Source organism: Pithys albifrons, chromosome 1 (assembly GCF_047495875.1).
Source record: "Pithys albifrons albifrons isolate INPA30051 chromosome 1, PitAlb_v1, whole genome shotgun sequence".
Taxonomy (NCBI): domain Eukaryota; kingdom Metazoa; phylum Chordata; class Aves; order Passeriformes; family Thamnophilidae; genus Pithys; species Pithys albifrons.
The window spans coordinates 18,543,025-18,559,174 of record NC_092458.1 but is presented as its reverse complement, the minus strand read 5'-3'; the positions used below and the strand labels follow the sequence as shown (position 1 = coordinate 18,559,174).

At 35.9% G+C, this 16,150-nt stretch overlaps 1 protein-coding gene across 3 annotated transcripts in view; it reads right to left on the bottom strand.

The window, feature by feature from the left end:
• Positions 1-16,150, bottom strand: part of ATP11A (ATPase phospholipid transporting 11A) — a 116,322-nt gene that overhangs the window by 28,440 nt on the left and 71,732 nt on the right. For all 3 annotated transcript variants that reach the window (XM_071569772.1, XM_071569848.1, XM_071569941.1), the window contains exons 6-17: positions 15,761-15,889; positions 15,153-15,256; positions 12,599-12,649; positions 11,170-11,234; positions 10,678-10,759; positions 9,298-9,448; positions 7,912-8,109; positions 5,314-5,487; positions 3,751-3,914; positions 3,318-3,389; positions 1,646-1,719; positions 1,271-1,374 (exon numbers count right to left, since the gene is read on the bottom strand). In XM_071569772.1, coding sequence (XP_071425873.1) covers positions 1,271-1,374; positions 1,646-1,719; positions 3,318-3,389; positions 3,751-3,914; positions 5,314-5,487; positions 7,912-8,109; positions 9,298-9,448; positions 10,678-10,759; positions 11,170-11,234; positions 12,599-12,649; positions 15,153-15,256; positions 15,761-15,889 — 1,368 coding nt within the window. The remainder of the gene's footprint in view (positions 1-1,270; positions 1,375-1,645; positions 1,720-3,317; positions 3,390-3,750; positions 3,915-5,313; positions 5,488-7,911; positions 8,110-9,297; positions 9,449-10,677; positions 10,760-11,169; positions 11,235-12,598; positions 12,650-15,152; positions 15,257-15,760; positions 15,890-16,150) is intronic.

The window sequence follows — 16,150 nt, the reverse complement described above, 5'->3', positions numbered from 1 at the left end:
TAAACAGTAGCTTTGCAGAGTCTGATTTTGATGCTGTGTTGCAGCAGAGGCATGAGCAGGGACAAAACATCACAGAGTGTTGAAAGTGAAAATCCAAACATACAACTTCAATCAAGTGAAAACTAGAATTTAGCTGTAGGTGTTCCAGACTGCAGACTTCTGGACTGTCTGATGAATAAGAAAGGAAGTATCTGGACTGTGTGAGATAGGGAAAAGCTGCTATAGCACAGAAGTTTTGCCACTTCAAATATGAATTTCCCCTCACAACACCATTTAACTGGCACTTTATCTTCATAAACTTCAATCCAGTAGGTCTTTGTATAGTTATTTATTACCAAACCAAGAAAGAGAATATTAACATAGTTCCCTGCTTCTGGTTATTGATAAGGACAGGTAGCATGTATATTAGCAGGTGTATTTTCTTTCAGAGGTTTCTGTCTGTAGGAGCCAGCCCTATTGTCAATTATCCATGATGGAAAAAATAGTTGCTGGTCTGGATTTCTTTCTGGAAAGACATTGGATGGATATGACAGGTAAACAGTTCTTTCAATTTGATTTCACTTATAATTATTATTCAGCTGTTTCATATAGTAAAGCTTAGCAAAGTACCTGGAGAGTTTTGAAGTGTCCCCTCAAAATAAAAGCAGGAGACACTATATGGTTTTCTTCACATACCTTTAACAAAAATTTTTTTCCAGTTTGAGTACTGGATGCCAGCAAATGTTACACTATTTTGAAGACCAGCAGCCATATTTTACTGCAATGAGTTCTGCATATTTTTGGACACAGCAAAATTCAGTATTTCACAACTCCATACACTGTTTTAGGTAAAACCAAGTTCTGAATTTCTTTTAAAGGTGACCAGCCAAATTTATCACTGATTTTTAGCAAGGAAAAATATAGAATATGGATGATCACTGCACTGTTTCCCCAGAGCTTGTAAAGCAATCAAAGGCAGCAAATCACAAATTCAAACTACCACAATTGTGAAAGTGCCATATTAAAAAGCTAATTGATGACCTCTGGTTTAACATAGAGTTGTGCATTTCTAATGCATTTGTATCCCACCACAACTGCCATTTGGAAGATAAAATGAAGGATAGACGGGAGTACCACAGACTGTTTCCTGCACAGTCTGAGTGAACCTTGGAATAGACAGCCTTGGTGTCTGGGAGATAAATCTGTTCGCAGACAAAGCAGGAGGTCAGAACACTTCATTTCTTTATTGACACTGATATCACATGAACAGAACAATAAAATGCAACCTTACCACTGCATTGCGTTCTACTCGGGATCGTACTTGCTCAATTTTGCCTTCTTTAACCCTAGGAAATATGGAGGAATCTGCTCCCTTACAAAACAGAAATATATCACCTAAAAGAGACAGCACATGAAATTCAAAATAGCCAAACATACTTTCTTCAAAAAACATTCAAATTATTAAGTTCTCAAAATATTTTTTTCAACTTGTTACAATATTTGCACCCCTGCCAGTACGGCCTATTTTATAAAGAAAGGCACATAAACTGTGATTAATGTTTAAATCTTTGATACAGATTTAAGACAAAAGAAACAAAGGCAAAGAATCAACTTCAAGAGAAACAAAAAAATGAAGAAGAAACAGAATGTGACATGACAGCCCTACCTGTTGAAGATTTAACAATTACACTCATTCGCCGTCTCACAGAATCAAAACTCAAAACCTCCAATAATTCAAACCTGAAACAGAAATAGAATTATTTTTTTAACAACTCTGCTTTTCCTGTTCTCTCAGGCATTAAAACATTACTTCTAACATGGAAAAATTATGTTAAGTGCTGTGGAATATGAAACTAGTACAGAATGAAACAGCAGGTTTACAAGTAATAAATAGGAGAGCCTAATTACTTGAAACAGAATTTGGCTGCAAGATGGTTACAAGTATCTTTGGGTACATAGTCAACGTAATTTATTTAATACCAAAAGCCTTGCAATAGAGCACTATACTGCTTATAAAGTAAGTTCCTACCTAGAATACCTAGATAGAGTCTTAGAACTTGAAGTGAATAGGTGTTCGCATAGAAGTCTTCATTTAATATTTTTTTCTAATTTCACTGTTCCTAGTGCCCACCTAATTTCATGAATCTTGTTCAAATGTTGAGTAACAACTTATTCAAGTGAAAAAAAACCCAAACATTTCTTTTTACTGGTTTTATACTTGCCAATGTTTCTATGATTTGATTTTATACCATGTTCCTTTCTTTCTAGGAGGAAAAATGAACACAAGCTCCTGTTGCACTGGTTTGGTTTCATTCATCAGTTTATACACTTTTATCATTTACTCTCTTCCCTATTTCCTTTTATATAAGAGAGCCTGCTTTTTCCATCACAAATATAAGGAATTGAATCATTAATCCCAAACTTTTCAGGATTCATGTCTGTCCAGATCTGCTTCTTTAATTAGATCATTTAGTTCTAAGTTCTTACAACACCCTGGAAGTCATAACTGCACAAGGCTACATCAGACCTATGTCTACAAACTATGACGCACTTTGAAGAGAATTCCTAATGCCCAAAATGGTACTGACTCCAGTTGTTATGGGTTGAGACAAAAAGTCTAAAATACCCTTTGGGGAAAATTCTCCATACTAAAAGGGGGAGAAGTAACAGCAGACTTCCTGTATCTGTGTCCAAGAGTCCCTGCATAGTTAGAGTATCGGAGGAGGAAGACCCAGATACACAACAGACCTAACCAGAAGACACCAGAGTAACGTAACATTTTCAAAAGTATGTACATCCCATGGAACAGCTGTACTACTTAAATGTTACTGAAAATTTCACTCATAGTATGGTCTACAAAATTTATTCTACATGTCAAAGAAATGTAACAAAAAAAGTACCCATTATCAATTTTCTTCAAACCAGATATAAAAAAAGTTTATTTTAGAGGTATGACCCTCCTGTAAATTGTACAGATTGTGAACAACAAATTGGGTACACACCACTTTCCATTAAGAAAATATTATTTACCATATAAAAAAGAAAAATGCCTACAGTTCCTAAAACTATTAGGAACTATGAGATTAGCTCATAGTCCCACACACCTATGTTGTCATATCAACATTTTGTACTGCAGATAATGTTAAACTACTAGACTAACTGAAAAGATAGAACTCCACGGTTTATTAGAGATACTAATATGTGATTTTTACTTTTACTAGAAAATAAAGCTTTTTAAAAAATTTCTCACATAAAAATTAATATATAAAAAATAATGATTTATTAAACACATGAACAAAAACTCATCAGTCTACTTTGTTATATTTTTAACCCCTTACTTCTCTATGTTATTTTCCCGATTTAGGATCTCCATAAAATTGTCCTTCAGCCTTAGATAGGTGTAACCAAGTCTGTAAAATGAAAAAAAAATCAAGACAATGAATACAAAACATATATAATTATCTGGTTTAAGCATGTCAAAGATTTATAACTGAACTTATATTCTGGAAAAAAACAAAAACAAAACAACAACAAAAAACCAACAAACAAACAAAAAAACAAACAAAAAACCCCCCACAACAAACCAACACCAAAATCCAAAACTCTTTTTACTTGATTTTAGAATATGAATCATTATAACTGCATGTTAAGAAAACAGTCAACTGTAGATTAATTGGTGCTACTTATTATGGTTTTTGTGCTCAAAACAATTTTGAACTTTATTGATTAGATCCATAGATTAAAAAGCATGATAACTAATTGCATGCATACCTCTGTATTCCTTCAACTAAAGCAACTTCATCAGGTGATGACGAGATATATATACAAGATCTTTTTGAGAGCTGGCTTTTCCTCAATCCATCTACACTGTCGTCATCTTTTACTTGAACAGTGTGGCAAAGACAAAGAGCTCGAAAAAATAGTTCCTCTCTCTCCTAAAAAATAAAAGAAATGGTTGTTTTTATGTGTTCCCATTTTTAAGTATTGCTTTGAAAATTTTTGTTTTGGAAGGTGAACTGATTACTGCTGTTCCCTGTCAGACAAAGGCAATGCCACACGTCACCTTCCCTGTAGGTGGAGCCAAATCTGTCCCACTGGTAACCACAGAACTGCTCCATAGCTGCTCGTACACTGCCCTGCCTTGCAAGTCAAGTTGCTGCTGCCCAAAAGAGGAGTGTGCAACTTCTGCCTCCTCTGAGCACCACGATGTGGCTGAAGGTGATTTTCTTTTCTTTTGCTTAATCTTTAACAATTTGTATTACTTAAATACTAGTCAAGATGTAATTTAGGAGTCCTGAGTCCACGCAGAAGGATGCAGCACCTGAAGCACAAGTCATAACAGGGAGCACAGATTTCAGTCTCTTAGGCAGCTTGAATACCTCTCAGAGCTACATAAATTACCAGAGTGCCTACATGTTGTCAGCTGGAGCCCAAATGCTTTCTGTAAGACTACAGATAGTTTGGCAATGACAGCTTCCAGAACCAGAAAAGTGTTTCTATTTCATGGGTACCTGGCTGTGTTATACCCTTATTTTCATATCTGAAACCTATTCTTGTGGGTTGTTAAATACAAGCAGCCACTGTAATTCCATGATAAAAACACAGCACACCTTAGGACAAAATTCTGAGGGACATGGGTGAGAGATAAAAGGCTGCTGAATTACACCAACATATTTTAAGAGGCCTCATTTTGTCATAGTGAAGGGTATGGCATGGCCAAAGTATTATATGATACTTGTACTGATGTATTAAAAAAACATATATTCCTTTGGCTATGATTGTGCTGCCCATTTACACACTTCTCACTTGCTGCCACATGAAGACTCCTTAACTTTCAACAAACTTTGCTTTACACAGCACAAAAGCCACAGTGCATACATGCTGTGTGTACCATACTTCAGATGTGGATATATTAAATCACATTTTAAAGTAATTTATTTTGATCATAAACCATTTTATGGCCCCATCTTCACTCAGTGATGACTAAGTGTTTGCATTGAGCACTTTTCCCCTTTGAGGAGTTTCCTGCCTTGCTTTCCCTACTGTAGCTGATGTCAAAGAGAAACAAGTTATTACATTTCTTTAGTTATTAACCAGAGAAAGTTCTATATTTGGGGGGTTTAATTCAGTCTCACATCTGCAGTAAGCTGAGAAACTTCCTATTAAGCCCTTAAACCTTGCTCTAAACTAGAAAAGGAAACATGTCTATAAAGTTACCTACTTTGATTAACGAAATTAAATGATGCTGTAATTTCTAATATTCCCTTCATCGGTACAGTTCAGTTTTTATGTTTCATTGTAAAAAAACCAAGAACACAGCAAGAGTTATCGTACCTTTCCACTTCCTCCTGGAGATGAATCAATCATATCAATGCCTGTACAATCATGGAGAATTTGGCCATTGCAGATAACATGTGGTACATAAACGTGCCCTTCAATACAACATTCTATGAATTCCATGTTGTTCTCAGTTAACGTTCCTGTTTTATCTGTGAAGACATACTCAATCTGCAAATGAGCACAAATTAAAAGAAGCAGGAATATCACCAGAGATTTTCCATCATCTCTTATCAAAATTGAGTTTATTACTGGGTTACCCCTTCCTTTAAAGATCCTTATGCAGGTTATTTCAGAAAACCAGACAACTCTTTCTTTTGGCAGTTCTCTTCCCAGAAATGTGGGCCCTGAGAGATTTTATCATACAAGAGTATCAGCAGTGCTATCTTTTCCCTCATAACACACACAAATAATGTGTTTAACCTACTTTGACTTTTCTCTCAAGCTCCTTTTTAGTTTGTAATGTCTTTCTCAATGCAAGACAGGTATTTATGGAAACAAAAGGCACACAGATTTAATTTCCCAGAGATTATTATTTAATGCACATGCCTGGATTTGCATCAGTTACTGTTAGACTGGTCTTCACGATAGTATCAGAAATCCCCACTACAGTTATGTTAGTTTAAGTGAGGATTGTGGACACACACAGTTATACATATGACTATCCTGGAAATACTCACTTTGTGTCAATATTAAATTTTCCATTAATTTTATCTTTTAAAGTGAGCCCCAGTCCTTAAGGCTAACAACAGCAAAAATAAAACCAAAATCTGAACTATAAACTAGAAGAGCTAGTTTGGCACAAGCTCAATTTTGGATACTGTATATAGGTATTGCATACATACTGCATGTAATAGTCAATAAACTAAGAGTATTATGTAAGGTTAGGAACTGAACACTGGAAGTAAGGCAATTATTTGTTAGATTGTTCAACAAACTTCAGAATTTATCCAGTGCACTGAATAAATTAAAAACAAATTTTTTCTTTAATCTCAGTCTTAAAAAAGTCATTCAAAATGCAAATCTTCCACTGAGATTGACTCGTCTAATATTCGTTAATCTGAAAAGGTAAATTTCCAAATTTTCCAGACTGTGGACAAAATATACGTAATTCAACTTTTTTCAAAGAGCAAAGAATTTATATTGATTTTTTTCATCTCAGCCTCTACATTCCCTTTTATAATACATGGATACAAGTTACAAAATGCTGCCCAGGAAAGGTCTTCTAGTTATTCAGTGTGTTGCTTTGCAATAGTGTTTCCTGATGCTCAGCCAGACCCTCCTCTTTCAGGCTGTGCCCGCGGCCTCTGGTCCCGTTACTGGGCACTACTGAGAACATCCCAGCTCCACTCTCTCTGTACCTCTCTCTGTACTCTCTCTTCAGGTATTTAGATATATTGATACGATCCTCCCTGAACCTTCCTCCTCTGGGCTGGACAGTCCCAGGTCTCTCAACCTGTTTGCATGAGACATGAAAAGTCCAGTCCCTTCACTATCTTTGTGGCCCTTCAATGGACACCCTCCAGTACACCCATGTCTCTGGTACTGGGGAGCCCAGAACTGGACACAGCACCCCAAGGGAGGCCCACCAGGACTGCTTAGGGGGGCAGGATCACTCCCTCAACCTGCTAGCAACACTGTTTAATGCATCCCAGGATACCGCTGGCCTTCTTTGCCATACGGACAAACTGCTGGCTCATGTTCAACTTAATGTTCACCAGAAGCCCCAGGTTCTTTCCTGCAAAGCTGCTTTCCCAGCTGGGTGGCCCTACTGGGCCCCATGACCCAACCATTAATGACCAGGACAGGAGCCAGCACTGACCCCGGTACACACCACCAGGTACTGACCTCGCACGAGTTTCATTCTGAGGACCTCATGGGAGACAGTGCCAACTGTCTGCGATAAAAATGAAGTACCTGGTACCACCCTTTATCCAAAGAGGTAGGTGGCCCTAAAACCTTTATGAATAATTTGACTAAAACCAGAAGGAAATATACCATCTTATTTATTTATTTGAAAACCTATGAAAACATTTTTCATTAAGAGATCCTAAATATTTTCTCAAAAAACATTCATCCATATCTGTCACAAGGTGATGATTTTCTTAACACAGAATGTAAAACAGAATTTCTTTTTTAAAATTAGTGTGACAATTGATCATTTTACTACATGAAACTTGTGACTGGGGATTTGATGTCCGTCTACTCAGACAAAAAGGGCTTTTTTAACACCTAACTTTTACTCTAAGGAAGAGGGATGCTTATATAATCTCCCTCCATTATGACTGGAGGGAAATTATTACACCTTCCCAATGTGTTTATTATTTATTAATATAATAATACTAATTGACTTCCACTGACTAGGTGAGAAAGCAGAATTTTTGATTCTGAAAAATCAGAATATCTCAGATATTATGTTAAAAATTAATCAGCACCAAAGAAAATGCACACTTGTCCCAAAAAAAACCAAAACACAAAAACCACCTCACGAACAAAAAAACCCCAAACTAAAAAAATCTCCCCATCTTCAAGTAACAACTTTAAAATAAACTATTCTAGACAATTGATAAAAAATCATCATTCAATGAAATGTACCTGTCCCAACTCTTCATTGAGGTCAGAAGTATTCACCAATGGTCCTAGACCTGTGTCCTCATCAAACATTTCCTCATCCCATGTAAGGAAATAAGAACCAAGAAATTTCTGCATTTCCACAGTGACATACATGGATACAGGAATAATGTAGTTGAAAAGAACCATGAATGCAAGGAAGTCTGTAAAAGCTCGAAGAAACTGCCAAAGACACAAGATGAAAATATTGATTTTTCATGTATCACCAAAGACTGAAAGATTAGTACACATATTTACAAATTATTTTTTTCAAATAACTTTAAAACAGTAAACAGTGACTTTCACAGCTCACAGTTCAGCACAGGATGTTGATCTTCATGATTTAAAAAACCACAACTAATTTGGCATGAAACAAAACTTTTTGCTTTCAAATGTGCATTTCTCTTTAGACACACAGGTGTGGCAAAGAGTTACACAACATTGTGGCAAAGTTCTAGAGCAACTAATGAGAGTGGTGAAGATCTATTTGAGAACAAGGGAAATAATAACATGAACATTCACAAATTACTAAAAAATACCACAGACCTACAGCACCTCCTCCAAGGATTACCAAAGTACATAACTTCCAGGCAGCATTTCATTAATAAGCAAAGGAAAGGGATTCCTTTCCCTCTCTGAACACAAGTAGAACATGTGCACACAACCTGGCTCCATTTTTTCACTGGTGGAGACTTGTTAGAGCTATAGTGAACCACTCATTACTGGTGGTAATGAGAATATAGAGCATGCCTGGCTACCATGTGCTTGTCATGATTTAGGGTAGAAAAGCAAATTTTCCCCTACTTTGATTGGGAGGATTTAGTGAAATAATATTGTGCTTTCTGTAGTGTGGGGTTCAGTTCATTACTTTGCATCATTTGAGTATCCATTCTGAACAACGTCCCTGTTCCCATAAGAATATTGGACACTGGTGACTCTTGATGCTGGTCTGTAGTTCTCATGACAGAGCTACACGAAACGAAGCTTTTGAGGGGTGTTTTTACAGAGATTCCTACAGCAGATTTTTTTGAACATGTCTGTCACAGGATTGCCAATATTTGTGGGACTCATTCCAGCCTCACTTCTCTGCAAGAGGTCAGTTCTTCAGTAATTTCCAAAAATGACAGGCAACCTCAAAACACTTTCATGAAGCTTTTTATGCTAAACCAGACGTTTTCTCATCAGTTAAATTCACATATACAACTTAAGGGCAAAAATTTAATATACAAGCTTTCTACAAATATACTATCATTGTTGTGAGCAAAAAAAGCAACAATTTATGACTGATAAGTAAGCAGGCTGTATATACTTTTCAGTAAGATCTTTATAAATTAAGAGTTTAGGGAAACTTATTTTAATTCTGTTCCCTACCAAATTTCTTTTCCTTTCTGGTTCTGTTTTCTGATTATACCACGGTTCATCACGAAATGGTTCGCTCTGCCAGACGTACTTCAGAACAGTATTTATTAGTGCTTTACTGATGAGAATACAGAGGTATACAATAAGAAATACATTCATTGATCTAAAAAAAAAAAGGCAAAATAAGAATTCTGTTAGCATATATATAAACTACAGAGTTTATTACAAAATGTTGCACTTGTACGCCAGCCTAACATTTGCTGCAAGTTTAACAATATTATGACATTAAGTAACTTTTCTACAGTGTTTTTCCAATAAAAAGAGAACCTTTTTCTATTTTAAATATTAACTGCTATAATTGTTTCCAAAATGTGTGTATTAGTGAAAACGATAGCATAGATAGAACCATAACAGAATAACTGGGCTTGTCTCTGCAGACCTTTATGGGCCATTTCTCTGAATCAATATAAACTCACTCACATAAGGACTTTTATAGAAATATAAAACCATCAAAAACATTTTGCTATGTATCTTCAATGTTTTAACCCTAGACTGATCCAAAAAAAAGAACATTTTGCTTTTAAATTTTTATTTTCATTAATGATAGGCCAAACTAAAAGCCATGGGTTACACATTAATAACAACAGAAAGAGACACATCATTGCTTAGTCACTGCATAAGAGAAGGGCTGTCAGCTGGTCAGGACATCTTGCCTCAACCCATGACATCTTGTTTTTCACAAGGTAGGACACCTTACTCAGAGCTGATGATTTCAGATAGCGGAGTAGGACTAGAAAATGACCTAATTTAAAAACAGTAGGCAACCAATGTCAGCTCATTCCTTAAGGATAGCAGTGTCTTGCTTTCCCATCACATATACCTCTATGGAACTTGTCAGTTTTAGCTAAACCATGGAAAACTTGCCACAGACAAGCACTGACTTACTGCAGCTCATCAAAAGATGTGCCTTAGAAAACTTACTTTTACTGAATTCGAGACTTAATTGCAGTGAAAAGCATAGAATGTTAGCATCATAAAACACACAGCCTTGAAAAACTGCCAGTAGGTGTACTCTAACCAGTGAAAAAGTTCTTCTGGAATAGCAAAACATCATATCTTAAAAAGCTAGGCATGAAATAAAGGTAGTTTTATTTTTTAAACATCTTACATTAATAATAATTCAGTATTGAGAAACTTTATTTATGTGGCCTTACAGGACTGGTATTATAACTAAAAAATTACTCAAAAAGAAGCAAAACTGTAAGCCCTTCTAACTCTTTCTTAAAAAACTGTAAATGAATGAAACATATACTTTCAGAAAAAATAAAATATCCCATTTTCATCATTCAAGCACACAGTTGAAAACTCCAAAAAGGAAAATTAGAAATTTACTTTTCTACAGCAGATCTCTTCTGTGATTTTGCCTGGTAATTTAATGCCATCTTGGTTTCCATGCCAGTGTAAATAGCAACACCTGAAATGAGACAACTTGTTTACTAAAGGCTGCACAGTACAATAACTTTATAAGAGCACAATTTTATAATAACTTTATAAAAGCACAATTGACTAATTATTCTACTCTGTCATTTTTTAAACTTTCTTTAGTCTGAAGAAAAGGAAAAATATTTGGATGATACCCCAAAATTAGAAATGGCCTTAATATCTTGGTTCTTAGAGGAAAATTTTAAGCAGCATTTCCATTCCATTCCAGTCAGTTTCCAACTTCTAAAATGTTCCTATGTAGCATCAGTAACTCTTAAGAAGTTGTAAATCAAGTGATTCAAAAGAAATCATATGCCCAGTAGTAACTGTGGGGTTGTAACCCTTGTTTGATGTTCGCTTATTAATTTGGGGTCCGTTCAAAGAGTCAATACAAATATTTACCAAAGATCCTTTCTGTGTTCTTCAAAGTGGCTCCTCTAAGGAGCAGATTCTCAGATCCTAATGGCCTGCAAAACAAGTATTACAAAATAAACATTTAGAGCAAAACATTAGACGCTGGTGAAAGTCATGTAAAGCAGGAAATTAGTTTTATTCAAATACATTTATTTTGTTTAACAAACTTATTAGGAATATGTAACATTTTAAAGTGAAAATTAAAAATAGATAATCAGATGCCTAAAATTAAACTCATAATTTCACAATTAGAAACTTAAACCAATGCACCTGAAACCCACATAAATATTCATCAACCTAATTGCAGTTTTATTTTTAAAAAATACCGAGTCAAGTCTTTTTTAGTCTTGCATAAACTGTAGCATCCTGTATGTTAGAATTACTTACTATGGACAATACACTCCTCCATTTCAAGTATAAATGGTATATAAAGTATCTTTTGATACCTGTAAACATTTCAAAGCATGTCAAGGAATACATGCAAAATAATGTATTAAGGAATAAGGGAATTAACATAAGGACTCTCATGCAGTTTAAATTATATTTTGGAGCATGATATGTAATAAATAGATCACTGATGCACCACAAGAAGTAAGTTCAGTGGTTTTGAATATTATTCAAAGTGTTCTTATGGTATCAAACTCCCACAAAATCAAGAAACTCTAAACAAACAGGAACTCCAGGGCCCTGACTCAGATGCAAAACCTGAAACTAGTTCCAGGAAACCAGTGGAGTCGTGTTTTACAAAGGACACAGATAGTGACAGTTTTCATAGCAGATAGTGACAGAAAATAAGGTATCTACAGACACAAGGTTAGGAAGGCACTTAGCCAGAACTGAGGAACTGCCCACATGCTGGGATCTGGGATATCACCCAAGCAAGCAACTTTCCATCCCTGCTTTGCCTCTACGGGGCAAGGACAGCAAGTTGGATGTTGCTTTCCTTGAACACACAGCATTGTGGACATTTTAGATAAATGTAACAACACCCTTTATTAAATTAAATGTGATTATTTGACTTGTTCAAACTCTTCAATATCCAAGAAGAAAAATGAGAGAAACAAATGACACAATTAATATTGTTTAGTGCACTATCAACATCTCATGGTAATGGCACAGTATTGTACAGGATCCTGTCAACATTTATTTACAAACTATATACTACTTATTTACAACTATTTACAAACTAAATACATTTCAAGTAAAACTGCAGTCAAATAAACAATAAAAACATAAAAGCAGAAAAATATTATTAAAAGACAATATTTATGATTTATGAAATAACAGTCTGAATCTTCTAAGAGAAGAATATTCTGTCATTAAGGCAAGGCAGCACCATGTTGATAAACTAAAGATAATTATTGATACTTATTTAACTGAAAATGTTTAAATGTGTAGAAACTTTGGATCTCCCTACCTTGCAGTAGGCTCATTCCTGTCATGGTAAACATTTATTCGACCAACAAATCTGAAAGGGAAATACACAATTAGCTTAACAGCACTGCTAATAGATTATTTGAGAAGTATTTTCTAGAAAGTATTTATCACAGTGAGCATTTTCCAACTGAACAAGCTCAAATTATCTGGAACATGAACAAGAACATAGAGATACACATGGATATACATTTAAAACATGTAAATACAAAAAATACACAGGGGAAGTCAACGTAAATTTTGCATATAAAAAGATATAAGAGAATATAAAATTAGGGATAAATCTTCTAAGTAGACCCATAAGCAAGAAATAACAAGAATTCTCATTCCCTAAACTGCCTGAGATAAGTCACAACATATAAAGCCTACAAGTGAATTAAAACCAAGGCAAACCAAAGCATAGAGCCAGTAAGTGATTTTCCCTCTGAATATCTCTGAGTACATTTTATGTCGTGGGTTGACACTGAGAGTAGGTAAGTACCCCCTTGCCTCTCACTCATTCCCTCCCCAGCAAGACAGGGAAGAGAATCATAAGCGCAAGAGGAAGACCATAAACAGTTGAATAAGCTCAGGCAAAAAAACAAGTGATACAAAGGCAACACCTCACCACCTTCCATGAGCATGCCCATGTTCACTCTCCATCGACACCTACTTTGGAGACTGTCCCATCTTGGTTTTCTGGTCACAGGTCAGCCATCCTGGCTGTGTCCATCCCCAGCCTCCTGCCCACACCCAGCCTATTTGCTGGAGGGGCAAAGTGAGGAACAAAAAATTTGACACTGCAAGAATTTGACAGCAATAGCTAAAACCCTGGTGTGCTTTATTAGCACTGTTTCAGTCTCAAATCAACAACACTACACCACGAAGAAAACTGTTACCAAGAAAACTGACTCCATTCCAGCCAGACTCAGTGCACTGTGTATGCAATACCACTGCCCAAGTGGGTAATCTCAAATCAAAGGGGACTGACCCAGACATTAGTGTTGTGGATAGTAGAGGAAACTGCAGGGAGCTGGCAGACCTGTTACCCTGAAAGGAAAGTTCTGAGGTTCAGTGGAGTGGTGACCTGTCTGCTCCGAAAACAAAAACACATTAGGGCCACATCTAAAGACAACGTACAGTCTGTTACGATACATCAGACATCAGGTGCCTTTGAAAAGAAAGATTCACCACTGTGGCTTGTTGAGAGATAAAGTGCCACATGAAAATCAGCAAAGATACAAGCTGTGTACCGATAAGCATTTTCATCAGTTGTGTGTCAACAGCTGTCCCAGCAAATCCCACCACTTGAAGTAGTATGAGCTTCAGCTTCCAATCACTTCCTTTGTGAGTCAGGTACTTAAAAATGGATCAAGCCTGTGATGGACTTGATTATCCAAAGAGTCTGTTCTCATGCAGATTTTGAGAGTAGGCCCTTGATGACTGAGATCACAGAAAAGAGATACCTTCACACCTCAGAAACAAGCAATGTTTTCCCCAGCATCTTCCAACAGCATTCACTGTGGTAAGAGTGCATTTTTGTTTGTCACCATATTGCTTTCTGAGTATTATTTCAGCTATTTTTACTGTGGCAGAAAAACCAAGTGTTTTACCAGTGGCATGGGGCTTTTTGTCTTAAACTATTAGGGAAGAAACCTGAAAAAAGGCTTCTAAATATTTATTGGTAGGTTTAGTGAAATTTTGTACAGTACTTTTGTAAAATATTGAGTATTGAATATCTTTAAACAACTGTAGAGGTTTTTTATCATGTTCTTAGTTTTTAAGTGTCCTGCTGTTCATGCTATCTTTACTTAATGTCTCAAAGCACATGACCTGAAGTTCATTGTTAACAATAGCAGGTGTAAATTTGTATTCCCATCTTGACAATTTAAATTTTTTCTGGACGTCTTGTCAGCCAATTGACAGTGGCTTTACCTTGCAAAGTAGCTGATCAAGTTCTCATGTCAGGAGTGGAAGTGTTTACCATTTTCTTGTTATTAATTTGTGCTACAATGTTACTATTACCATCTTCATTCTGAAACAATCTTTTTAAGTCACTGCAGCATTTTGTGTTACTTTTGTCAAAAATATAACCTGTAAATCCACTTAATGGGGCATACAAACTACAATACTTTGCAATATGCTGAAAGCAAAGGAATGAGTGAGGGTGCCACAAGCAACCTCTGTGTGTTGCAGAACACCCTCTCCTTCCCTGGAGCTCCTCATGAACTGCATATGATAGGGGGCGCTGGCAGTTTAATTTCTTTCTTATCTTTAGATTAAAAAAAAAAGGAACTAGGAACTGGTGTTCTAACATTTTCATCACACTCTCCAGTCCATAGCTTTGTGCATCCCCCTTTGGAGACCACTCCCCATCAGCACACCTGAGGGGGAATGACCTGCAGAACAGGAGTAGAGATGGAAGACTAACTTGCCTTCAAGATCACTCTGGAGTTCTCTCTAAGGAGACAGATGCAGACAGCATCTTTTCATTATGATATTTTTATAGTTTATTTCTAGGGTACCTTAAATGAAACAGGTAAGAATTATTTTCTTACTTATAAAGGTCAGGCTGAGGTTGTTCACATTCAATGGTAGCATGTAGTGCATCAATTTCTTGTTCATTGTGAAATGCCTTTGTGTCTTGAACAGCATAGTAAGTCTGGAGTGAATAAAATGGTGTAAGTAAAATAAAAAAGGACAGATATACAAGACAAGTGATCTGCACATATACTTCAGTTCAGAATGAAATAGATCTACTAACTTTTACATCAGAGCTCATAGTTCAAATCTGTCGCAGTGTTAAATGCTCCTGATAGGACACCCCCCTGCATGCTCTTTTCCAACCTTAATGATTCCATGGTTATGTGCAAGTACTGTGACATACTCACAAACTGAGTCACTGTGAAAGCATTTAAATGCAAAAGTGAGTGCACTGTCTCTGCAATCTGCATTCCCACACTGAACACAGACAAAAATCACAAATGTTTTAAAACTTTCCATAAAATAACATTACTTTTAGAGAAATGAAAACAACTGCTCAAAACACAGATTACACAAACTAGTGTATCTGCTCACACACACAAGCACAAAGTCATACTGTGATCTGTGTAAAAAATTAAAAGCAAACTTTGCCTTAAAATGAAAATGTAGAACATTTAATTACTTTATGACTGGATTCACCATCCAAACTAGTTGTTGTAACAAAACATGTTCCATCTCCTCTACTACTTGATAGAAATATTAAATCACATGGGAATGTTTCATCTTCTTTTACCATTACAATATCTCCAACCTAAGGAAAAAAATACAAGAAAATAAAACGCATTTATAGAGCAGCCCATATTTCAGGTTTCAACACTAAAACTTATTCACACAAATATTTTGAAAATTCACCAACTTTTATTTACGCCAGGAGTTTACCACAGGAGTAAAGAACCACAGAAGTATCTCTGAAAAACAAACTTATACCTTTGATTGAGGTCTACTTTTCCTCTCAAGATAACCATTTTGCAAGTACTGTCTTACTGAATTTTGCAACATGGTTTGAGAGATG